This window comes from Folsomia candida, unplaced genomic scaffold (assembly GCF_002217175.1).
Source record: "Folsomia candida strain VU population unplaced genomic scaffold, ASM221717v1 Fcan01_Sc032, whole genome shotgun sequence".
Lineage (NCBI taxonomy): Eukaryota > Metazoa > Arthropoda > Collembola > Entomobryomorpha > Isotomidae > Folsomia > Folsomia candida.
The window spans coordinates 582449-607903 of record NW_019091224.1 but is presented as its reverse complement, the minus strand read 5'-3'; the positions used below and the strand labels follow the sequence as shown (position 1 = coordinate 607903).

Sequence of the window (25455 nt, the reverse complement as noted above, 5' to 3'; positions counted from 1 at the left end):
GTTAAATATATATATAATTTTTCCGGTTTGGAAAGCTGCATAAACCCTGCCGGATCCCTCTAAATTCTATTAGTTGCCATCCGCTCTATCATTTCTCAGGAGTTGTTCCAACTGTGGGGGGAATGTTGGTCTTGTTCCGCGTCGTCTCTGGAAATGGGGAAGAGGGCGTCGCCAGGTGGTGATAGAATTCCGCCACGGAACTGGATAAACACTCGGCCACGGGGGTCTGCTCGTCGTTGGATAATGCACTCGTACCATATGTAGGATGTGAGTGTGAAATAACTAAGGAGGAAACCACGCCAACCTGATAATCACAGATCCTGATGCCCTTTGCATATGTGGTAGTACCCGGTGAGAGAACAAAAAGTGTCAAAGGGTTTGATGCCATGGCCCCATTTGCGCCCGCCACACCCCTTTGAAGGTGCGCCCCATGCTAAACTAGCCACACTAAAACCTACGCCAAAAATCCAATTTTGCTCGCATTTTCAAAAAACATATATATTCTTGATCCCGGATAGTTGCTTCATCATACTCAATAGCAAAAACAACTTTTCAAAAATTTTCACTGTTTTCGAAAATTCCCTGAGCAACGGTATGTCTTCGACAAAATCAAAATTTCAAAAAAGTTGAGTTTGATATTGGATGTGATAAAGCAACTATCTGGGATCACGAATATGCGATTTTTTTGAAAATCCAAGCAAAATAGGATTTTTGGTGAATTTTTTAATGCACCAAAACAGGGTATTTTTCGTGTTTTTCGCACCTTTGAGTGGGTGTGGCGGGCGCAAATGGGGCCATGGCATCAAACCCCTTTACACTTTTTATTCTCTCACCGGGTACTACCACATATCCAAAGGGCGTCAGGATCTGTGATTATCAGGTTGGCGTGGTGTCCTCCTAAGAGCAACTGGCTTGGGTAGTTATGTGTGAACAATCTTCAACTCGTAATGGGTTTTATTTTACGCTCCCTCTTTTTGTGAAATAGTTTTACAGACTCGATAATGCAAATGAATTTAGGTTAGTGTAAATAATTTGTGTCTCCGTCCCGATTTGACTCTCAGGTGGCGGAGAGTTGGTTTTGGGTATGGAGGAGGAACCCAAGGGAGAAGTGACTACACCGGTGTGGGGTCCGAATGATGGCGTAGAGGAAACTGCTCTCCCAATTCTCGTCGAGTTCCTCTGTGAAGGTTTGGACTGGTGAAGAGGGCAGGATCGCGCAACGCAGTAAGGATTTGGTTGGAGGAGCACGCACGGAGCGTGTAATTCACAACATCCAGTACCAATTTCGTCACTACCTGTGTAAACCACTTCAAATAGAAATATTATGGACTCTCCTAGAATAGTTGCTGACAGGTATCACCAATGATACAGGAATAATCGACAACATTACGCGTAATTCCTGCAACTAATTTGTACAATACGAATTACATCAATAAATGCTTTGATTATCTATAATTCTCAGAGCCGTACCGTAAAATTCTCGGGCCTGGTACGCGTTTGGGTACCGGGCCTTTTCGTAATGTCAATATACTCCATGAAAAAATGTCCTGCATTTTTAACAGTATCAGGTGGAAGGTAGAAAATTCAATTACAAATACATATATAGGTCGCATAAAAAACAGTATGCATAACACTAGCGGAACTAGGGGTCGGTAGGAAAACGTAGCATAGGGGAACCCACGGAGTTGGGGGAGCCGAAACTGGTTGCAATTTTTTAAAATTTGTTACATGAAACTAAGGGTAAAGCATTGCAGAAATGCTATCCAAAAAATAGATTAAAATAGTTTTAAGAAATTCCGTCAAATTTTATTTTATACTTTCATTCTGAAATATTGAGATTGGAGCACGCACATAATTCTTTATTATTTATTTTTCCACGTGCTTTGCAAGCATTTTCGAATTTCATAATAATCTAATGCGCTGGCCAAATTATTAATTCATAATTACAAATTTATAATTGTAATTCGTAATTGAATTAAATTATTCAAATGTAATTGGTAGTTTGTAATTTCAGATTTGAACATGGCGTAATTGTAATTAAATTCAGTTACAATTACGAAATCATCATCTATGATCATATTAATTAATTAAGTAAATGAACCAATCATTAATCTGTGGTCTTACTTTGACCATACTTATTTCGCTCAACATGAACATTTCGTTGCTTATGAATTAAAATATTAATTCTTTTGCATTGGCGAATTTTTTCGTTACCGAGGAATAAATTACTAGAGATAAATTACTAGAAGAATGTTACCCACACCTTTCCGTCAGGAATTAAGGAAATGCTCGATGAATCCGAAGGAAGCACAAAGTATGTATTAATGTACCACGTGTAGGAAGGGTTTTGAGAAGAAAATCTTTTAACATTGAAAATAAACGTATTCTTAACCTACTATCAAACTGTGGAGTCCAATTTTAAATTTCACTTAACGATGCGAGTCCATTAGCTTGGTTGGTCCCTAGGTCTGATTGGTAACACTAGAAGTTCAAAGCTGTAGTCATTGTCAAAGCAATTGCGTAGCAAAATGGGCGGATGCCTATCTCTTACTAACATTACCAGTTAGAATATTGTAAATTATTTTTTTAAATTATCAATCACTCACTATAATTACCAAATCTACTTATTATTTTCCAAAAATCTTATATCGTCATTCTAACTCTAAATAGAGCTAAAAGTGCAGTGCATGCTTAATTTTAAATAAAGCTAAGTGCAGTAAGTTCATAATTTTAAAAAGAGCTAATTGCACTTGTTTTAACTATAGTGTTTATTGTGCAGTTAGCTCTTTTCAAAATTAAGAACTTACTGCACTTAGCTTTATTTAAAATTAAACATTCACTGCACTTAGCTCTATTTAGAATTAGAACGACGATATGTATGTACTTGTCATTTATAATCCGAATTAAATTTTTGTGACCTGATGAAGGTATCTGTATGTACCGAAAGCTTGTCAACGTTAAACAATTTCAAAAACATGTCCCCCAATGCCGATGAACCAATCTTTATATGTAACAGAGGATGGAAGCAATTACTACATAAAATATTGTAAATTGTTGTATTAGAAATGCCTTTATATTGAACGTTAAGTGGATGATTACCCATGATGTAAAATCAATACTTTTAAGTTGATGTGATAGGTCACTTGCACGGTGACAAGTTCTAGAGTCAGTAAAAAATAAAATGTTACAAGTTTTTTTATCAACCTGTTTATATCTACGTCTTCCTATACAACAATTACCCCAATTTCTTATTTCAGATTTTAATTATTGTTTCCACATTCAGTTAAAGCATACATGGACCTTGATAAGCATCGCTCAGTGCGGAATTTGTTTGAGAATAAATAAGATAAATACACCGAATGAATCATTGTTTTATTACAATGTCCTCAGGTATGTATGTATGTACCTACGCAGGCTATAAGTTAAGCACGTATGTATTTACTTAATTTAACAAAACAACCCATTGTGCAAACTCAGCAGCAATACCGTATTTATCAGAAATTAGAGGAATGTTTATGAATAAAATAAACAGATATGAAACGTTGCCTGTACTTTATAGGATGGAACATCCATCCAACTAGTTCACAGACAATAATTGTGATTGTCAATATGTACATAGATGACCACCATTATCTACATATTTAGGAAATTTAAAATAATCTCGGCAAAAATGATAATTATCTAATTATTACTATAGTAATGATCTGAATTGTCAAATCATTACCACTTCACTAAGAGTGTATATTCGATATTTGGGTCTACATGTCTACATTTCTCTCTCAATGTCACGTTTGGACGCCACTATAAGATATTTAAAAATCTGTGTTTGACAACCCAGCTGAGGTATGATATCATTGCGAAATAGATTTCGCAACGCAGTTTCGCTATCTATTCGTTAATTCGCAACGCAATGCATCATCGTGTGTCATGTTGTGTAAATTATTACATAGATATTATCGTGCCGATAAGGGCGATATTTATGTGGTCGAATAATTGCACAAATAATTTAGTCATCAGTAAAACTAAACGTTTCCTCCTGCTTGACACATTGAATTGGAACGTTTTTTTTAAAATGAATTTAAATATTCTCACTACTTTGAAAAGATTTCCTAGAATAATTAGAGCATGGAATTGGGGCAAGATAAATCACTATTCCAGTCTAATATTACTAGTAGCCGTTCTGACACTAATACTTACAAATAAATCCGAAGAATTTGAGAAAACTGAGATATCCGTAATTAAAAGAAGATCTGGAGAGACAATCCTAACTGTGGATGGAGTGCAGGAAATCAAATTCGACTCAATGATCGACTCAATGGTCAGTTTAATAAATTAATTTGACTAGACATGTATTATATACAGGGTTTAGATTTTCCCGTCAAAAAACACATTTTTCCCAGGGCATGTGGGATAAATGGGATAAAGTGGTTTTTACCGTCCAAACGTGTTGAAAATTGGCAATTTATTTAGTTATGGAAAAACTTAATTTCCTTAAAAATCAATATTTCTGGAATACAACTTCTTATTCGTGGTTGACCGGAACACTCATGAATACTGCCCATATTTCAATTCTTACATTTCAACAATGCTAATTTTAAGATTCTTTAATTCAAATCGTGGCACCCACTCATTTTCTCAGGATTTCGTGGAGAACACGAATATGATTTTCAAAATATTAGCTTTCAGATAACTTTTTTTCAAATCTATGCAATATCCCACCTTTTCCCACCGACTGTGGGTTTTGAACGAAAAAGTGCATTTATCCCACTTTTTCTCTCTACCCTGGGAAATCTGGTTTTTAGCCCGAGCCAGGGCTTATCGAACCGTCATGTCCGTCTGTCTGTCTGTGACGGTCCAGCGGATGAACAACTGGACCGATTTTGACCAACTCGATCTTAAAATGGGTATCTCGGCCAGGTCGAGGCTAAGTTCGAAGATGGGTTCGATCAAAAAAGATTTGGACCGGTGGGGGTCAGATTAGTGATGTTGAGGGGTTGGTGCAGAATATTCGGTTTGATTTATTATGCACCAAACCTTAATAGTTATCTTAGAAAGCTCAAATTTGGTATGGATGACCCTAAAGGTATCTAGTGAAATATTTTCATGTCACATTGCAAAAATTTTCATCTTGAGGGACCCTAGTGGGTCACCCACCCCGATTTCTAAAACTTGTATCTTTGAGCTGAAATTTGGTATGGTGGCTGGAAATGACAACTGAGTATGAAATATCAAATTGGATATCACACTCCAAACCAGGCTCGGGCTATCTCAAGTCTGCACTGTAGGTTTTACCAATCGTAACCCTGATTAAATATTCCGTTTGCTTGAAATTCAATTAGATTTATGTACCCCAGGGTTTCCTAGTATATGAGGATGATTATGAAGATTGTGGAAAATTGAGACAAGTACGAGACTCGAAATCCACGATGCTGCTGGATAATTGGAAGTTTTCCTGTGATCCCCTACAACGTCTAAGATTAGCGAAACGTGCCGGATATGGTGGCATTATTGGGTACAATGTCCCCGCCGGGTACAAAACACCGCCAGGTGTATCGGTCGCATTAACCTTGATTGGGGAAAGTGACGCAAATATTTTGAAGAAGTATTCCTACCCTGATCCGTCAGATTTTATGTTTCTTCTAAACCTGTGACATATGTAAGAGGACGATACTGGTTTGTGCCGGATTGCAGTGTCCAACAACTCTTGATTTACGTGGTTATAACTTTCTTCACTGTGGTATGTTGCTTTAAACTTTTAATTAACTTTAACATTGTACACTCTTAGAAACTGGGTATTGATATTCGAAAAATTTTAATACCGTCGTGCTGGTATTATCACGCAGGCATGATTCGGTATTAAAATCTTGCGAAAAATCAATACCACGAGCTTGTACGTGGAGAGTATTAACTTGTAATACCGAGTTGGTACAACATCAATACTGACCTGTACCAATTTTATACCACGTTTACGCAGTCTCAAATCTGTCCGTTATAGACTTTAGACTTTTGCGCGAGATTTGCAAACTAGTCACTTGCAGTTGCAAATCGTTCTCTTTTTAAAAATAAGTTCTTCTAAATTAGTTCTGCTGGGGAATTATTTGAGGGGAAAAAATTGAGTACTTCCGATAGAAACTTTGACACGTTGTTACTAGAAGGTAAGCTTAAATTTATTTGTCATTTCGTTTTATCTTTTGCTACATATTATATTAATGAATAAGAATTTTAAATCACCAATTTTGTTTTATTTCCTGCTTTATATTAATTAATTTAATTCTTTTATATTTAGGTGGTTCATTGACTTAGCCAATTCCTTGTTCCGGTCGCGAATATAGGATTCAGGATAATTTTAGGCTGTGAACACATTTACAAATATGTAGGTACAACAATTTAAACTAAAATAGACGTGTGTAGATATTCTAGAAATACAAATTTCAGCTAATTGACAACTTGCTTTTTACTTGTTTCAGTGGCAGATTTCCTATCCAATCAGGAGGTAAGATAATTTTAATTCGAAAAAATTGATGTAAAATAAATATCGCAAAATGTGACTTGTTTACAATTTATTTTTTTAATTACTTGTCCTTGTAGATCCAGTCAGCTTAACTCTTCTACATTATTGTGTGTAAGCTATTTTTATAATTAAGTTATTACACTATATTGAATCTGGTTAATTTCCATTTTATGTAAATATTTATTTATGTATGTCATTTATAATTTTCTTACTTGTAGATTACAAGCTGTAATTGTATCAAATAAATAACGTTTAGATCAATACCAAGCCGTACTAAACCGTTATTTTTCTTAACGTATGGTATCACTCGTTAATACCGCATTTACTCATTTAATACCGCATCGTCTTAGATTCCTACCCCACGGTATTAATGAACAATACCATCATGCAAAAAAATCAATACCGCAAGTCACAATTTTATACGAGGACGGTATAAATACAAAATAATACCGCTTGGTATTAAATCAATACCAAAACGGTGGAGTCACATATGAATACCGCCTGGTATTGATCTGGTATTGATTTTTCTAAGAGTGTAGTAATACTAGAGAGGTACAAATCCACCATATTGTTACTGTGATTATAGAATTAGTCACAATTAGGTGTAGCTTTTGAGGTGGAAAAATTGAACTGTGGTTGTAGCTTAAAAAATGCGGAAAATTTTAAAAATCTCGCATTCCTCTTCCCTATTCTCATCCTGAAGCAATGATGGCCAGTCTAAAATGAGAAATCGCCACGCGGGAATTTCAAGCTACAGTCACAGTTGGGCGACGGTGTTCAGTTTTTATTGAAAAGAGGGTAGCTTTGATTTGGATTGTAGATAAATCGTAATGTCACTTTTTTTTGTGTAGTTAGGTCTTTTTAAAATTAAGCATCGACTGCGCTTAGGTCTTTTTAGAATTAGGGCGACGATAAGTCACTTAACTAAACTATGCAAATATCCACCCATAATTGTTGGTGTTCAAGTATCTCCGCAAGTGCACATTCATATTGGTAACATCATATATTATACATCCTAGATCTTTGTTATTTTTTTAAAAAATATAACGCCCTCATTTTATTGATATTTTGCCACAAAGCAAGATTACGCCCCCTATTTCTTACGTGAAATAAGTAAAGTACGACGATTAAAAATATTTTAGCTAAGAAATAGGTGGTGTAACCTTGGTTTTACTTACTTACACTTACACCAGAAGTACTGTGTAGAGGAGTGACCTGGTATTTTTGGTTAACAGCTAAGGCCAGTCTGTATCTACGATATTTTTAACGATTTGCAAAGTAAATTCTACTAAATTTACCAAACAGAAAAAGTTTCTCCCAACTGGGGAACAAGTCGCGGTGAAATCTATTCTTAAAATTTATAACGGGTCCATCCTGGAATCTGAAGTTCTTCAATGTGGCAACATTTCTGATGCAATTGTGCGTCTATTGTACGCATACGAGTCAGATATATATATTCATTTTGTCACAGATTTGATGCAGGGTAATGATTTTAATATATATTAAATTAGTTGAAATTAATGAATTAAAATATTATTATATGTGAAATAGGCAGTTTATTGGATTTCACCAAATTACTTCGTCAAGACCATGCAAAAATTTATGCCGTCGAGTTAGGACTGGGACTTGAAGCGTTACACAGTTTCGGAGTTGCTCATCGAGACTTGAAACCTGCAAATGTCTTCCTAGATCAACAATTTCACATCAAAATAGGAGATTTTGGTTGTTCCGCTAAATTGGGAGAGGTAAATGTTACATTTCCTCAAATATTTGTGACATAAATAAATCCTCTTGAATTAGGGTAAAGTACGAAGGGAGCTTCACCAACTTGGCACGAAGGTATATTGGGCCCCAGAAAACTATTGTAACGATTGGACCCTTAACTCTGACTGGTGGGCGTATGGTTGCATCGTGTTTGAAATGTTTACCAAAGGCAGATTATTCCTTACAAACGAAATTTTACTGGATCTTGAAACCAAAAACGTTTCAAAACGTTCTTTATGGTTACGAATCATGGCAAATATGGTTGACGAGGAGGTCAAAAGTTTGTTAAAAAATGTCTTAAATAAATCCAAATTTAGAACCCCATTCACAAATGGGATGCAATTTTCGGGGCGTACGGAATACTTGGGAGTACCAATTCCCGTTGATAGATCAAGTAAAATTTTAACTTTGATTTTTGCACACTCTAAGTAATTGGGGAACAATAATATTACTGGCGAAGGTACTATGAAATTCTACCCACAGGTAACAATTACAGATACAATTTGTCATCCCAGAGTAACAAATTGTTAACAACGTCGGTAACAATTTTATTACTGATATGACATTGGGCAGAATTTAGCGACCGTATAAATGTCACCCTCCGGAGCCAAATCGTATCTAAGTCGGTAGAAGTACATACATAGTACCTCCGCCTCATGCTATAAATCGTAGAAAGAATTATATTGAGTAGAATTCTAAAAATCTGAATTTTACCCCTTTTAGAAAATATCCTAACACACATACCATTATTGAAGATAAACCGTGTAAACAAGGATTCAGGAAGGAACGATGATGCCGCACTGCAATTCTTCCAGATGGAAATGTTTGCCAGAATTTTTACAAATAATACAGACTTTAGAATTGATCAAGATTTTCGCTTCGATCATAAAATTAAAAGTTGCTACCAAACGAATTCATTGATAGGCCAGTTGTTCTAACTAATCAGCATTAAAAGAGGAAGTGATTAAATTTGCAACTATTTGAATTTACTTGGGAACACTTGGCAATAATACCTACTCTGCAAAGTCTCGAACCTTTAGCAAATTATAAGCATCATTATTAAATAAATTATTATAAAATATATTGTAAAAGCAATAAATATGTTATCTCCGCATTCAACAGAAAAGAATTTATTGAGTTTTATTATGAAATAATTGCGACATTTATCAATGGAATAATAATTATTAACCTCTGGGTACCAAATAAAGTCACTTGAAAAGTAAAAGTTGCTAGCGACTGATTTATTTTAGAATTGCAAAACTCAAAACTGACAAGAAGTCAAACAACTCGAAAATTACACTTTTGTGCATGGCGTTGATGTAGAAAAATTTTTAAAATTAGGTTATAAAATCCACTTTTTACCATGAATTTTTCCACATTTGGCAATGCAGTTGATCCATTTTTCATACTCTTCCCATCTATTTTGGTTGTCAATAGTAAATTTTAAATTACACATATTTGTGTATTTCGTCCTCAAGGGAAAATAAAATATCACACAATTGTATGTATTTGGTCCAATGGAGGTTAATTATTAACTCAAAACCCAGTTACGGTTCGACTTTACTTTTGAGCGCCTGCTTATTATAAATGGGGAAACAAAGTAATTATGAAGATATATAGATGTCGCATATCTCATATTTGGGACCATTCATTAATTACATTAAAGTAATAATTCCGATTTTGGAACCCACCACCAACATACCATAGCTTGTAATGCCCATCTGCCGGAACATATGCCACTGTTTTACGCAGATCAGCATTGATGGAGAAGTTCACCGTGACTGTCTTGGTTTGGTGAAAGTGATGTATACATGTCTGATTAGGGGGGTTAGATTAGGTTTAAAAATTAAAATAATTAAGAGGTGTAACAGTGAGAGGAGGGGGTGGCGTGAAAGGGGTAGGGTAAGATTTTGTGTTAAATGGTTTCTGTAAAATGACTAATTTATCTGTCTTTGACAGAGCTGCTCCAGGTACTTGGAAATTACAAATTCCATCATGCCCCAATTTATCGTCAAACAGCCAAGAAGCATGGCATCCTGTCATGCCTAGTCAACATTTCTGTTTTTTTGCTGTTCTGGCCGTCGCCATTCACTGGCATAATACATAACTACCATGCAATAATTAGTACCTACATATACCATCTAATTGTGATTTTTTCGCGCTCTAACGATTTTGACGCTGGATGGCTTAAGATTTGCGTAATTTTGTGTACATGAAGAATCTGTAATAATATTGGGGGGCGCATTGATGGATTTTGCGCTACGAGCCAAAATGTGCGAATTTTTTTCGAATTTTGATAAATTTGACTTTTGTCACAAAATCGTCAAAATTGAGTCTAATATGGCAGGAAATAATTTACAAAATTATTTTGGACCAGAATTTGGTCACTGCCTAGATTACGGACCCCAATTTTCCATTTGATAGAATTTTTAAAAATAATTGCATGTTCGCTATTAATTAGTACCTATACATACCATCTAATTGTGATTTTTTCGCGCTCCAACGATTTTGAAGTTGGATGGCTAAAAATTTACGTAATTTTTTGTACACGAAGAACACAAAGCACTGGGAAGATATTTCATTCACGAAATTCTTCCCGACTCGTAAGTCGTTCACACGAGATAAAGAAATATTATCGTCGTGGTAACAGGTCACCATATTTGTGGGAGATTTTTTCTTAGAGCGCCGTTGTAGATTTTTCTTAAATTAATTATGCTGATCAGTCGGATCATTGGGAAGATATTTCACTAGAGAAATTCTTCCCGACTCGTAAGTCGTTCACACGAGATAAAGAAATATTATCGTCGTGGTAACAGGTCACCATATTTGTGGGAGATTTTTTCTTAGAGCGCCGTTGTAGATTTTTCTTAAATTAATTATGCTGATCAGTCGGATCATTGGGAAGATATTTCACTAGAGAAATTCTTCCCGACTCGTAAGTCGTTCACACGAGATAAAGAAATATTATCGTCGTGGTAACAGGTCACCATATTTGTGGGAGATTTTTTCTTAGAGCGCCGTTGTAGATTTTTCTTAAATTAATTATGCTGATCAGTCGGATCATTGGGAAGATATTTCACTAGAGAAATTCTTCCCGACTCGTAAGTCGTTCACACGAGATAAAGAAATATTATCGTCGTGGTAACAGGTCACCATATTTGTGGGAGATTTTTTCTTAGAGCGCCGTTGTAGATTTTTCTTAAATTAATTATGCTGATCAGTCGGATCATTGGGAAGATATTTCACTAGAGAAATTCTTCCCGACTCGTAAGTCGTTCACACGAGATAAAGAAATATTATCGTCGTGGTAACAGGTCACCATATTTGTGGGAGATTTTTTCTTAGAGCGCCGTTGTAGATTTTTCTTAAATTAATTATCGTCGCAAAATGGGAACGTTTCCTCCAGAAAAATCCCGGAAGGGGCGTCCAGTCCAAACCCAGCTTCAAATTCGACTGATTTAGAAGTTCAAAATCGACTTCCAGAGAAAGTCGTTCGGGGTGACGGATAAACAAGCTTTTCGAACTTCCACTACTGTCGTCTACAAGGAATTCGCTGTGGTACTGCTTGCAAATGTATTTCATGTCAGTAGAGACTCTGCATCAACGATGAGACAAAATGCTACGAAAGATTCCATAGTTCGAGAGAGTTACCTCTCAAGGTTCATAAAACGTGCATAAACAATAATTGTTATTGATCTGTGACCCATTGCTAAAAGTTTTACATTATTGGCAGAGGCGTCGAATCGCAGCAACAGATCGCCGAGTGCCGGATGAGTTGGAATCACAAGAGTCGGATTAGTTGTTTATTTATATGAATTTACTATACATGACATGTAATGCCACCAAAATTTATGTTCAAAATTTTTAGTTTTTTCGACCCATAGTTGTTTTGCTGGTGTTATTTATTCATTATTTCTCTTGTAATTTGCTAGGTATTTGTGAGGTTCGTATGCAATTGGGATTGGACTGGAACGAGGAGGGAGTATCTTTTTATAGAAATTGAACCATCCTTCCGAATTTACTTGGTTTGCGGCGGTAGGTACCCGTCTTAAAGATCGAACTGTTTTCCAGAATTCTTGAGGATTTTTGCAATTGTTAATCCTATTTTGGGACATCCTTAGGTGAGCAGCTTTTTTGTCCTGTAATAATTTTTTGTATGCACATTTTGAGTGTAAATAAATAATTCTGCTGGCTTCCATCCAGCCAGACCTGCGGGCGCTTTTAAAGTTTTCATTAGTTAACTTCCGAGCATTCGAGCACTCTTTATCAAACCATGACTTGCTGATTGGCTTAAGGTTATTTGAGGTCATACCAATGCATTTTGCTACATCCAAGATTGCTCTGTTAATCTGTTCCACTTCAGTTGTGTTTTTCACTTTTTGCTCGACCTGAAGTTGGTAAGAGGATTTACAATTTTCTCTCCATTTCAGCGTTGAGGTTGTGATAAATTTCTTCTCGATTTCTTGTCCCAATTTTAAGCACAGTGGGAAATGGTGTGAGTATGGCCAGGAGAGAATTTCGAAATTCTTTACTTCGCAGAGCGTGTTGAGATTCGCAAGACACAGGTCGATACAACTTGATCCATTTTTTGTAACAAATGTGACGGCACCATTATCGTCGCCAGGTGACCTTCCATTCAAAATTGTAAGTTCATGCTCTTCTAATATTTGTAGAAATTTGCGGCCCCGTGCGTTAGTGATTTGGTCTTGACTCATTCTAATTTGATTGATGCAGCCAGGTGAAACTAAATTCGCTGCTCCTTTGGATCGGATTCTGGCGTTAAAGTCACCAACGCAGACCATTTTTGAGTCGGGAAATTTAATAGTAAAATCTTCAAGATCATTAAAGAATGATTGCAAATCGCCATCCTTTTCTGTGACAGGTTGGATATAGACATTTGCGATTGTAATTATTTGCCCACATACACTTTTTGTGATATTATTTGATAATTTGGCGTAGACACTATTTCGACCTTAGAAAATTTCTTTTTCTTCATAAGAATTGCCAATCCACCACTTCCACGTCCTTTTAAATGAATTTTGTCAGCTAGTAGCTCAAAGACTTCAAATTCGGATATCCTGCCAATTGCTCTAAGATTTTCAGTCGCCCAAGTTTCTACCAAACAGATAAAATCAGAGGAATAGAGAGACTCCACATCAGAGTGTATATTCAGATCTAGTCGAACCTACAAAACATAGTGGGTACCCTGGACACGACTATCACTTGAAAAGTACCCCTAGTAAGTGCAACAATAGTAAATCCTCTATTCCTAACCAATTATAGGGTATCGCTTCGCTGACGTATAATCCGGTTCTACTCATCTTCATCTCATGCCAGTTTGTCTTTGCTGGATTTAATGTATTGTCATGATTTAGTACAGTTAGCATCTTCCTGGTTTCGTTCATGATGGATAATTTCAAGAACTAATTAATCAAAAGTTGAATTGAAAATAACTGTAGTGATATCATGAGAAATCAAATAGAAATCAATTTAAATATTCAAAATCAGCAAAATATATGCCGCCCCCGAGTGGACTTGAACCACTAACCTTTAGATTAAAAGTCTAATGCTCTAACCAATTGCGCTACGGAGGCAATGATATGCAAACTATTTGTACTTTTCAGCTATATTTCAAGCTATTGGTATGGATAGAAAGGTGTAATTAGAACAAATTAGACGAGATAATATTCCGGTGGTCGATAATGAGCTAGCTAATTAGTGCCTCATTAAGACGGCTGTGACTCAGGAGACACTACTGCATTTAGAAAGCCAAATGCCCATAACTTTGTCGTAGAATTTCCATTTATGCTAATCATGCTCATTAGTGCAATATCTAAGGAAAATGATAATAGCTTTGTACTCTCCAAAAATTAAAATATAGCTGAAAAATACAAATAATTTGCATATCGCAGCCTCCGTAGCGCAATTGGTTAGAGCATTAGACTGTTAATCTAAAGGTTAGTGGTTCAAGTCCACTCGGGGGCGGCATATATTTTGCCTGTTTAAGTATTTTAGCTAATTCGTAGATTCCAACATAGTTGAATTTAGTATTAGTAGGAAAATGTATTGATGAATTAATTTGTGTTCGGTCAAACTCGTTTGCTCAATAAATAAGGCCCCAGAATACACATTTAGTACAATGCATCATTAAAATGTTGATATATTTTTAGCAGTCATTTGTTCTACTTCAACCACATTAAATTAGTTAAGTATTAGTTATAGCGTCTCAACAATCCGACAGATTACCATTTTACATATGAACCTGCAGAAAATCAGTTATTTTTCTGTACATGTCTTGAATGCTTGTATCGGGCCAGCCATTATGTCCTCCTTGATATCTGGTAAATTCATTAGCAACTCTCACCGATTCCAATCGTCCTTGAAGGGCAGGCATTTGTCCAAAAGGGACAAGGATGTCAAGGTTACCATAAAATCCAATGGTTGGTGGAGATGCTTCCTCTATGTAATTAATTGGACTGGTCTGATTCCAAATATCTGGGAACTCTGCGCACGGATGAGGTCCAATCAAGGGCACTATTAATGGGTACAACAATATATTCCTGCAATATCCGTCGTCCATGAAATCCACAGGTCCAACATGAGATACAACCACCTTGACATCACGATTGTTTCGATCCCACCAATAACTGTAGAGCATTGCTAAATGCGCTCCCGCGGAAACGCCAAAAACTGCAAATGATAAGTCGGTAGTGAAGCTGGACTTTAAAAATGCAATTACCGCCTTAATATCGTCCAGCTGTTTTGGAAATCCCGGACTCTCTTCAGATCCTGGGGCAAATTGACAATTATAAATAAATAAAGAATTCAGGTTTTTAGATCAAGGTCCAAATTAATTACAAAATGCTCACAAGGTTATGCAATCATAATAGGACGTTATTTTTTGGGAGGCTCTTTCGTTTCAATTTTATTGTGCAGTTGGCACCGGTTTGTTCAGGGATTAGAATGACAAGCCCTCCCCCGGAGGATTTCCCAATCCCATTAAACTCCGCGGGTGAGGTGTATTTTTCGCCTGAAGCTGACCTCAGGGGTTAATTCCCTCGTGGGCTTGTCATGAAGTCGAATTTTTAAATAATTTCTCAAAAATTATTTAATGTGGCTATTTTACCGATTTTGTATTTTTTTTATGCTCAAGTAGATTAGCTTTAAACGCACCATATTTATAAATATTCTTTTAGTGCAATGATTGAAACATGCTGTGATTCCTATGTTTTTAGTCATAGTTTTAGTTTTGGAATCTGGTGTATAAAATGTTATTTCCGGGATAAAGAAAATTAGAAATAAAGGGTTGCAAATCCCTAAATGATTTACCAATAAAACGAGACGTTATTTAGAGTTGGGGAACATAAATTTTGTGGCATCGGAAGGAATTTCATGTAACAAGTCACGCTATTGAATCATAAGTTGTAGTTTCTACAACGGAACTCGTGCCAAGTTGATTTACATCGCAAATAATTAGAATAATTACTCCTCATCATTCCACAACGCACTATGGGCCAGGATCCCTAAATTATTGCCAAAAATACAATTAAGCCTGAAATTAGGTCAAGTCTCAGGTTACCCCCATAAATTGGAAAGGTCTCGGCGGGAGGATTCATAATATATATACTTTGTGAGGTCTGGGACCACCCCCTGAATATTTAGAGACCGAAGAATATTATGGAGTTTGCGTGGATCTACTGCTGTGTTAACTCTCAATCTCCTCCTGTGTTAACCTGTACATACCTGGAAAACTCAAAAATATTCATCGGTCTCTAAATACTCAGGGGGTGGTCCCAGATCCCAAAAAGTATATATATTATGAATCCTCCCGCCGAGACCTTTCCAACAATACCCCATTTATGGGGCTAAGTGAGCTTTGGCCTTATGACCTTTGCCGTTAGAGCGTAAATATTTGTAAATGTTGCAAAATTAAAATTCATAACGAATCTGAAAATACAACTCATTCAGATCATTTTTCATCAACAATGAAGAAAATCCATCCAATATTGTTGAAATGCCAGCTATTTGAAAAAAGTGAAACATGAGTTAAGTTGGCACCTTACTCACCCATCCTCTTAAGCGCTACATATCGCTCTGTTATGGGTGAAACTGGGGTAAAACGACACAAAATAAAATCGATGGTTGGGGTAATTGAAATTTTTGCAGAAATTGAATATTTATTGTGAAGAAGAAGTAACTCACCGAAGCTACTTGATTATGAGAGTTTGGCGCCGTTTGATGGACTGAGAATATTTCTGTGAGAATACTACTTGATGGTCGCAGCTGGTCGCAGCAGAATATACTCCCGACAGTATTAGGTACCGAATAGTACAAGTAGTTGCTCAGATAGGGGCGGATGAAGGCGGATAGGTGAGAAGATGTCCAAGCCCTATCTCCTTAATGTATTATGAAAAGTTTGTGAATTTTTTTCTCTGGAATGACTCCAACGATGGCCTTTATATTTTGCATGGATAACAAGTTGGTTATGGAGAACACGATGGCATACGTCTGATATTAATTCTAGATAGTGCCTTAATGGCCACAATTTGGGGATCCTGGCCCATAGTGCAACGGCATGGAGATTCTATATATCTAATTGATTTGTATCTTATCTTCCTTCTGCGAACATTTGGTACTCTTGAGTACATCGGGAATTCTTTGGAGTATGGCACCATACACTCACCACTCTCGTTTTTGCCAATCCCAGGTGATTGCGATATTGATAATCAGTGCACACAATCACTTCAAAAACCAATTAAGCCAGGAGAGAGTCACGTGAAATGTTCACTCGATTTCTCAATTTTGCTTGGTTTACACATCGCTTGCAGAAATGAAGAATTTAATTGCATTTCTTGGCTGTTCAATTGTCATTCTACTTGGCGTTGTGGAAAGTGAGGCTAACAATGGAGGTCTCCCAACGTATGCTCACAGATTTGGACGAAACTAGTGTCAATCGATCGCAAATTTAATTAGTATCAAATTTGCAAATGCAACTATCTGCCAATGCGCAGGTTTGGCGGAGATATTTACATAAAAAGAGGCGACGATGGTTCATAAAGGCGACCAATTTTACACTTTTCGGAATTTTGCATTACAAATGTGCGAGTTTTCGCCTATTTTTATGCAAATATCTCCGCCAAACCTGCGCATTGGCAGATAGTTGCATTTGCAAATTTGATAGTAATTAAATTTGCGATCGATTGACACTAGTTTCGTCCAAATCTGTGAGCATACGTTGGGAGACCTCCATTGTAAGTTTAAATAATTGTCGAAGTGCTTCGACAATTATAATTCTATTATAATTCGACACTTATTATTATAATTAATTCGTAAGATAACTAATCTAACGTTTTGTAGGCCTTGTCGTCCTTGATGTCCCATATGGTGAACATGAGGATCAAATCCTGCATTTGCATATCCCCGATGATGATTCCATTCGGTTGAACAAAATACTTATAATGCTTCACGGCGGAGCGTGGTGGATGGGACGGAAAGAGGATTTGAATCCGCATGTTGCAGTTATTCGCGAAAAATTGCCCGATTATGCCATTGCTAATATGAATTATCAACTAGGTAAAAATATAATATGAGTCAACGACCTTAAAAATTAAAACTAGTTATCAAATTACCCCAGGATCCGCGGAAAGCCCAAGATTTCCAAAACAGCTGGATGATATTAAGGCGGTAATTGCATTTTTGAAGTCCAGCTTTACTTCCGATCTTTCTATCGCTGTGTTCGGAAATTCAGCGGGCGCCTTGTTAGCATTGCTATACAGTTACCGATGGGACGAGGCCAGTCGTGACGTCAAAGCTGTCATATCGCATGTTGGGCCAGTCGACTTAATGGTTGATTTCTACTGCAAAAATTTATCGCGTACCCATTCATTGTCCAATTGCTAGGACCCGACACCTGCCAAGAAAATCCAGCACTTTGGAATGAGACAAGTCCTATCACCTTTGTGGATGAGAGGTCTCCTCCAACCGTCGGGTTTTATGGCAGTTTGGACGTTCTTGTTCCATTTGGGCAGATGGCAAGTCTGCAAGAAAAGTTGGATTCTGTAGGAGTACCAAATGCATTCGCCAGATATCCAATAGGTCATACTGATTGGCCGGATGCGCATGTGCAAGATATGTTTACTATAATGGCTGATTTCCTTACTAGTTATTTGTAGGACTGATCGCTGTATGAAAACAATGAGGTTTAACTTATGAAAAAATGCTTATGGGGATGGACAATTAAATTTATTCAATTGATACCAAGCTATACTAAAATAAATCATCATCTAAAAATGTACATTTTATGTGCCTAATGGCACTATTCTTACTTAATTGCAACTCTTTCCACACAAAATTAAAAAAATATAATGGATTGTATTAAACACAACCCATTATTAACAAAATTTTGCATACTTTACAAAAATCCGTATTAGCAATAGTACCTACAACGAATCCATCTTATCGGAATAACTCAACTAACTCATTAGCCAACACGCCGAATTATCAAACTATGCTTTTACGTAACACATCTTTCTGATTCAAAACTTCGTTAATAGCCATTAATAAATTCCATATTTTGATCGTGTACTAATTAAAGCCGAAATTGCAATTATTTTGCAAAATCCTGAAAATTGGAAAATGGGGTCCCAAATTCGAGGCAGTGGCCAAATTCTGGTCCAAAATAATTTTATAAATTATTTCCACCGATATTTTGCCGTATTTGAGTGAAAAATCAAATTTCTCAAAATTCGCAAAACATTCACACATATGGGCTTTTATCTCGAAAATTGTCTTCGGGCCCCCAATTTTATTACGGATTCTTAATGTACACAAAATTACGCAAATTTTAAGCTATCATACATCAAAATCGTTGGGAGATGAAAAATCGACAATCAGATGGTATATATAGGTACTAATCAATCAGGATTAGGTTAAAAATTCAGCACTAGTTAAGAAACCTTAGTATTATATAAGTGATTGATATTACACCCATGTTGAATATTGGTATTGGATATGATGTAGCAACTATCAGGGAGTAATAGAATGTAAAAATTATGAAAATCCTAATCAAGGATTTGACCTTGAAAGTTTGACGAATGTTTTAGTGAGGCAAATTTAACATTGGTTTAGCATTGGGCGAACTTTCATGTAGCTGTGGGGGGCGTCAAAAGCCCCATGGGAGCCTAACCCTGCTTCACTTTATCTACACTCATACAGACCAACAACATATCCAAAGGGAGTCAAGATTTGGAAAGATCGTACGTGTTCTCCTAAGGAGTAGAAGGTCGCAGGTTGTCAACACCAGATTTTGATGCCTTCTGGATATGTTGGAGGTCTATATGAGTGTGCGAAAAGTGAAGAAGGGTTTTACTCCATGGCCCCATTTGCGCCCGCCACACCCCCTCAAAGGCGCAAAAACAGCGAGAATTTCCGCACTTAAAAAATCGCCAAAAATCGAGTTTTGTTCAGATTTTGGAAAAATTTACATTTTTGTGGTCCCAGATAGTTGCTTAATCATATCCAATAGCAAGCTCAACTTTTTTGTAATTTCGCATTTTTTCAAGTCAAACCCTTGCTCAGCAAATTTTCGAAAATAGTGAAAATTTCAAAAAAGTAGAGATTGTTATTGAACATTATAAAGCAACTATCTGGGATCAAAAATGTAATTTTTTTGAAAATCCGAGCAAAATTGGATTTTTGGCGAAGGTTTTAGTGGGGCTAGTTTAGCATTTGGCGCACCTTTGAGGGGGTGTGGCGGGCGCAAATGGGGCCATGGAGTAAAACCCTTCTTCACTTTTCGTACACTCATATAGACCTCCAACATATCCAAAAGGCATCAAAATCTGGCGTTGACAACCTCTGACTTCCTACTCCTAAGTTAAATGAAACGCCACCGCATAAACGCCAGACGCCTCGCCATCTCGCTTCTGAAATCTAAACCCATTTACTCACGACCTGAAATTTTATAAAAATATCTGAAATTTCGAAAAAAATTGAATTTTGCAAACAGTCCTGAAATTTGGAAAATTGTACAATTTTTTTTTAAATACAGAATACAGAAGAATGTTTTCAGAATTTCAAAATTTTTTAGCATTTCAAAATTTTTAAAATTTGCAGAATTTTTTTTCAAAATTGCAAAAATTTTCTTAAAATTTAAAAAATTCATAATTTTGAAAGGTTTGGATTTCAAAATTATGCAATCTAGAAGTTGCATTTGATACAATCACGCTATACAAATTTTATTGGAAGTGGAAATTATAGGAAATTTGTCATACGTTTTCATTTGTGTGTATTAAATCAGAAACAAGATTAATTAAAGATAAAGTTAGTTTAATAACCAAAGGTTCCAGCGAGTATCTTTGGCTGGTGACACAAGGACTAGTCATAGTGAAGTATATTAAATATTTACCAAGTGGAGAATATTATAGAGATTATGTAGAGTATCAGTTACAATTTGATAAAACGTTTTTTTGTGGCTAAAAATATCACGGGTGGGAGATAATCATGGGTAGGAAATAATCACGGGTAGGAGATAATGGATAGGAGTTCATGGGTAGGGGATCATCACGGGTAGGAAATAATGGGTAGAAGATCATGGGTAGGAGTCCATGGGGAGGAAAGATCCGCAAATTGGCAAGTCGCCAATTTCTTTGAAATAATGTTTAGTGTGGGCAAAATTCATGGAAATAATAAAATAAGGAAAACATTCAAAAAGACTTAATTATTACTATTTGAACTTTCTTATAATTCTTGGCTACTTGGGGGTATTCACGCCAACGTTAAAATCCTTATCTCGAATATCTCGCAAATTGAGTATAGCAATATTATATCGTCAATATTACGTGTCAGGTTGTACGAAATTAGCAAAATTTCGCAGACATGTATTTGGCTGAAGAATCGTGGACAAAGATTTTTCGAGCTCGAGCAATTTGCTAAGTTAATTGTGATGCTAAATAATAGGGTAGCAAAATCGCTACCCGCACGGGTACCCGCTATCCGCTCATCAACTACCCGTGCCCGCACGGGTACACGCGCGGGTACCCGCTACCCGCTGTGTAATTTAACACAAAACTTACAAATTTTCCAATTAAAGTGGGTTTTTTTTATCAACTATTTGGTTTTGTCATTTGTAGCTTTGGACAGCCATATTATGTGGCTGTTCATTAAAGTAAACAAATTTTTAATTTGAGGCAAATTTAATTCGACCCTAATCTTTACGCTGATTTTATTTTCTTTGTCTAGGAATGTCAAATGACCGAACTATGTCAAAAATTTTTGCAGATTTTTGAGCACGATCTTATCTTGTGCGCATATAGTCATGTTAGACAATTAATTCAGAATTTTAAGATCCAGAAATTAGATTTGTAATGTTTCTCAATATTTCCTTGAATAACATTGTTTTGCATGAAAACTCTCAGGTCTAAATAGATTCTTGTGGTTCTCAGGAAATTGCAAATTAATAATAATATCGTTATATTAACTTGATGCATAAAACTACTGTGTAATACTATTTCCCCTAATCAATGCTCACACGGCTGTAATTTTCTTTTACCTCAAATACTTAATATCAAAGTTTAATGTAATTCTCGCGTTCTCAAGCTTAAGTAATATCTCAGTGCGCAATTCGTTGCAAAATCGATGGTCCCAATCGAAGCGAGTTTTAGGCGAACACAGAGCTATTTGACCACCGGCTCCATGCGAAATTTCCGAGATTTCGAAACGAAACCTACCACTCGCTGAACCTCGTGGCGAAATCTCTGCGAGTCGCTGTAAGAATCCCCGGCTCATCTAGGATACCTCTCGAGGATATCGCAGAGATTTTTACAGCGACTTAGCAGCGATAAAGTACAGTTCAATTTTCGTCTTAAAAATTGAGTCCATCTGGTTGTGAGAGGTCCCATATAAGGTAAAATAACACGAGGTTTCTGTTCTTCATCATTAGTTTGTTTGCTGTTGAAATCCTTTTTTCGCATTCGTTCTAATCTTTGCGAGAATAGTTTCTTTGGGTAACCGTTTTTGATAAGTGTAGTTCTCAATGTCTCAATTTCTGCTTGAAGTGAATCGTCATCACATACCACGAATGCACGAAAAAGAAGAGAGTCGATGACGGAAATCTTTTGTGACCTATGGTGGTATGAGTTGAAATTTAGGTAGCGTCCAGTGTTAGTTGGTTTTCAGCGGGTAGTGGTCACTACCCGCTGCTTAGCGGGTACCCGCAAAATCGAGCGGGTAAGCGGGTACGGGTACCCGTACCCGCTACCCGCGGTAACCCTACTAAATAAGTCGCCGACGTGAACACGCCCATTAAGTTGGGGTTCGAATTAGTCGATTTTTACTTGCATGCTGGGTAAATAAATCCGAAGAATAAATTAAACATTTTCCCATAAATATATGTACAAAAATATGTGCACAAAAATTACCCTTTCCTGGTTAGGTGAACGGACTTTAGTAATCAGCAATATTTAAAAAAAATGCTAGATACACATCTTGAATTTAACGAGTTCAAAGAAATATCTTCATTTATAACCATGAAAACTCCTACATATATCCCTGAAACTCTGAATTAATAGGTCAAGAATATGTATTGCCTCTTAGCTAACAAAATATATTTATATATGTAGATATCCTCCTGCTCAAATTTCTAACCAATGTACATACGCCTATAAAAAGTGATGAGTTCCATCCCGTTTCTATGGTTGAGGCAAAAAAGGTAGACATTTGGGACAAATATTAAGTGACTTGGTTGTGTGTGAAAATTTCGGAATTTTTGTTTATACCGTTAGAAAGGTATCAATAAGAGGAATAAGAATATGTATGTATATCTTGTTCAACGGATATCAAGAATATGTATGTTTTGTTTGGCGCCGAACCACACCCCTTTAGAGTCCTTAGACTTTTGAAGAGTTTTGAACGGTTGCTCGCCAAAACTTAAGACAGCGAGTGACAGAAAGTTTATACTGCATAGTAGATATGTAGCAAAAATCAAAACCCTGCTCCGATCGTCTACCTCTTTTTGTGTGAACCGTAATTGTGGCATGCCGTGTTATTTGCATAATAAATATTTATCACGTCACTTTATGGTTACACTAATTTTGAAGGAAATTCATGGCCAAAAAATTATGTATGTCGTATCATTAATTTGAATATTTTTTCCTCTATTGAAACCCACGTGGTTTTTTTTACCTGTTTTTTCCCAACTATGCATATTCACTCCGGTGGATATATATATGCCTAGGTAATCTAGCCTAAAGTATTTTAATTATGCAATTATAAATGTATTGTTCTTTTTGCTGGTATCACACACTCTAACCAAAATATTCATCTCTGCCTTTATTTTTATCTTCGTATGGTCTGTTTAACATGTTGGCCTTGGCTTATGTATGGTTGAGGTAAAAAAGGTAGACATTTGCCCAAATATTAAGTAACTTGACTGTATGTGAAAATTTCAGAATTTTGTTTATACCGTTAGAAAGGTATTAACAAGAGGAATAAGAAAAGGTGTGTTTGGTGGGGTGCCGATCCACCCCCTAAGAGAGTCTCGAGACTTAAAAGGATTGAACGGTTGCTCGCCAGAACTTAACAAAGGCTGTACAAGTAATATCGAGCAAAACTTAAAACCCTGCCTCGATTGTCTACTTTTCTTACCTCAACCATACATTGGAGAAGCACATATTCTTCCCTTACGTGAAGAAGCTAAGTAGTTTGTAAATTTCAAGTTAAGAATTAACACAATTCGCTGATGAACATTAAAAAAAATGGGTATCGTCTTGAGAACTTTCCCTCATCGTAAGAAGCGTCGCACCTTCTTCAGCTCCGGTTTGACACTAGAAGTTGGTAAAATTTGGTTTTAAAAAGTCGATCCAAATCAAGCTGGATTTCCACCGGTGGAAATCCAGCTTAAAGCTCAACATATGTCATAAATTTGCAGACCGCGGAACCTGTGGGGGCTTTCGTGACTCTAGGAATTACAGTTATCCCATCTTGGTTGGGTTAGGTTTTGAGCAAGCGTAGTTCTAAATCGTGACAATCTTTGAGAGCAACCAATTAGCTAGGTTAGTAAATTTTCCTAGGTAAAAAAAGTAAAAAATCCACCCACCCTGCTCAGTTGAATTGCAAGTCTCGTAAAAGCCTTTACCAGTCGATTTTGGTACGAAAGCATCATATATACGAACCTAAAACAGTTCGGTTTACTTATGAAATACAATTTGGGAAAGGTGTTTGAACATAAACCCAGCGTGTGGGAGTGGTCGCTCCACCAAAAACCAAACAATTTCGAAACCGGCGAAAATGTGCACAATTCAACCTAGCCCACGTTATTCATCTAGGGTGGAATTCAATATACGCTATCATAAGCATTTGCGTAGATAAGCACATGCTCAGCAAGGTTTTTGCTGAGCAAAATTTGGTATTCAATATACAGTCGACTTAGGCATGCGTAAGTTTAAGAATGCTTAAACTTACGCAAATTCTAAGCAACGGCTAAGCAACGAAAATCTGTGACCTCGTGTGAACTGAAAAAAATCATGAAAAAGCGGTCGGCTGCTTGCATCTTATTTCATCTCGGTTAAACCATCAACACCACATTCCCTACAATAATTTTGACTGGCTAATTATTAAGTTTTTATGGTCATTTTCGATCATTCCATTGCATTTCGAAATGGCGTTGACCACTTTAACGGGTAATATCACAAGTAAGTGACCACTTTTCCATAAACTTAGCTAAATTATAAATTTAAAGTCACATTAATTGTCTTAATTAATGTGATTGATAATTTTTTAGAGACCGAAGGTGCCAAAAGGAGTCCAAATTTCACTTCTCTGGAAAAGGAGGCGCTAGTTGATGAAATTGTTGCAAATCTTTCGTTACTTTTTGGCCAATTCACCACGAAAATGACTCCTGAAATTCAATCAGAAGCATGGGGGCGAGTCCTTCTCAAGGTCAACGCATTGGGTGTGGTTCCTGGCGGAAGAAAGCTGTCTGAAATTAAGAAGAAGTACCAACAGCTTAAGAGCGAGGTCAAGGCTAAAGATTAGGCCGCAAATAAACGAGAGCTGAATGAGACCGGTGGCGGTGAAAGTGCGTTGTCCCAACTCGACGACCTACAGGAAAAAATTTTGTCGACTCTCCCTACGGTATCAGTCGAAGGAATTTTTGGAGGATTCGATTCCAGTGGTGAGGCTTA

The 25455-nt window shown here is 36.6% G+C and overlaps 2 protein-coding genes, 1 long non-coding RNA gene and 2 other non-coding genes across 7 annotated transcripts; 4 read left to right on the top strand and 1 right to left on the bottom strand.

Moving 5' to 3' along the window:
- Nucleotides 1–4009: 4009 nt before the first annotated feature.
- Nucleotides 4010–6774, top strand: LOC118439210. Of its 3 annotated transcripts, none has more exons than XR_004837282.1 (6): nt 4010–4318; nt 5355–5737; nt 6082–6155; nt 6287–6373; nt 6468–6493; nt 6589–6774. It is a non-coding gene; the product is annotated as an uncharacterized LOC118439210 (long non-coding RNA). The 3 variants fall into 3 exon arrangements; XR_004837284.1 differs by having other exon boundaries at nt 5340–5737; XR_004837283.1 differs by lacking the exon at nt 4010–4318 and adding an exon at nt 4341–5281.
- Nucleotides 6775–7174: 400 nt separating this feature from the next.
- Nucleotides 7175–9391, top strand: LOC110860477 (G protein-coupled receptor kinase 5). Its single transcript, XM_022109524.2, has 4 exons — nt 7175–7994; nt 8063–8256; nt 8312–8669; nt 8999–9391. Exons 1-4 carry the CDS (start codon nt 7988–7990, stop codon nt 9211–9213), a joined length of 774 nt encoding a protein of 257 aa, XP_021965216.1. The 5' UTR covers nt 7175–7987; the 3' UTR covers nt 9214–9391.
- A 4404-nt stretch (nt 9392–13795) lies between these two features.
- Trnak-uuu lies at nt 13796–13869 on the bottom strand. The gene has a single exon. It is a non-coding gene; the product is annotated as a tRNA-Lys (tRNA).
- Nucleotides 13870–14186: 317 nt separating this feature from the next.
- Nucleotides 14187–14260, top strand: Trnan-guu. The gene has a single exon. It is a non-coding gene; the product is annotated as a tRNA-Asn (tRNA).
- A 2747-nt stretch (nt 14261–17007) lies between these two features.
- On the top strand, nt 17008–18739 carry LOC118439245 (kynurenine formamidase-like). Its single transcript, XM_035860382.1, has 3 exons — nt 17008–17166; nt 17633–17848; nt 17910–18739. The coding sequence occupies exons 1-3, from the start codon at nt 17106–17108 to the stop codon at nt 18173–18175; spliced, it is 543 nt and encodes a 180-aa protein (XP_035716275.1). The 5' UTR covers nt 17008–17105; the 3' UTR covers nt 18176–18739.
- The last annotated feature ends 6716 nt before the right edge of the window (nt 18740–25455 follow it).

Excerpts from the sequence above, each read along its gene's own strand:
- LOC110860477 (XM_022109524.2), top strand. Across the intron at positions 8,257-8,311 it reads GTTCCGCTAAATTGGGAGAG|GGTAAAGTACGAAGGGAGCT; the intron begins GTAAATGTTACA and ends CTCTTGAATTAG. Across the intron at positions 8,670-8,998 it reads AATTCCCGTTGATAGATCAA|AAAATATCCTAACACACATA; the intron begins GTAAAATTTTAA and ends TACCCCTTTTAG.
- LOC118439245 (XM_035860382.1), top strand. The coding sequence starts at position 17,106 with ATGAAGAATTTAATTGCATTTCTTGGCTGTTCAATTGTCATTCTACTT. Across the intron at positions 17,167-17,632 it reads TCTACTTGGCGTTGTGGAAA|GCCTTGTCGTCCTTGATGTC; the intron begins GTGAGGCTAACA and ends AACGTTTTGTAG. Across the intron at positions 17,849-17,909 it reads TAATATGAATTATCAACTAG|GATCCGCGGAAAGCCCAAGA; the intron begins GTAAAAATATAA and ends AAATTACCCCAG.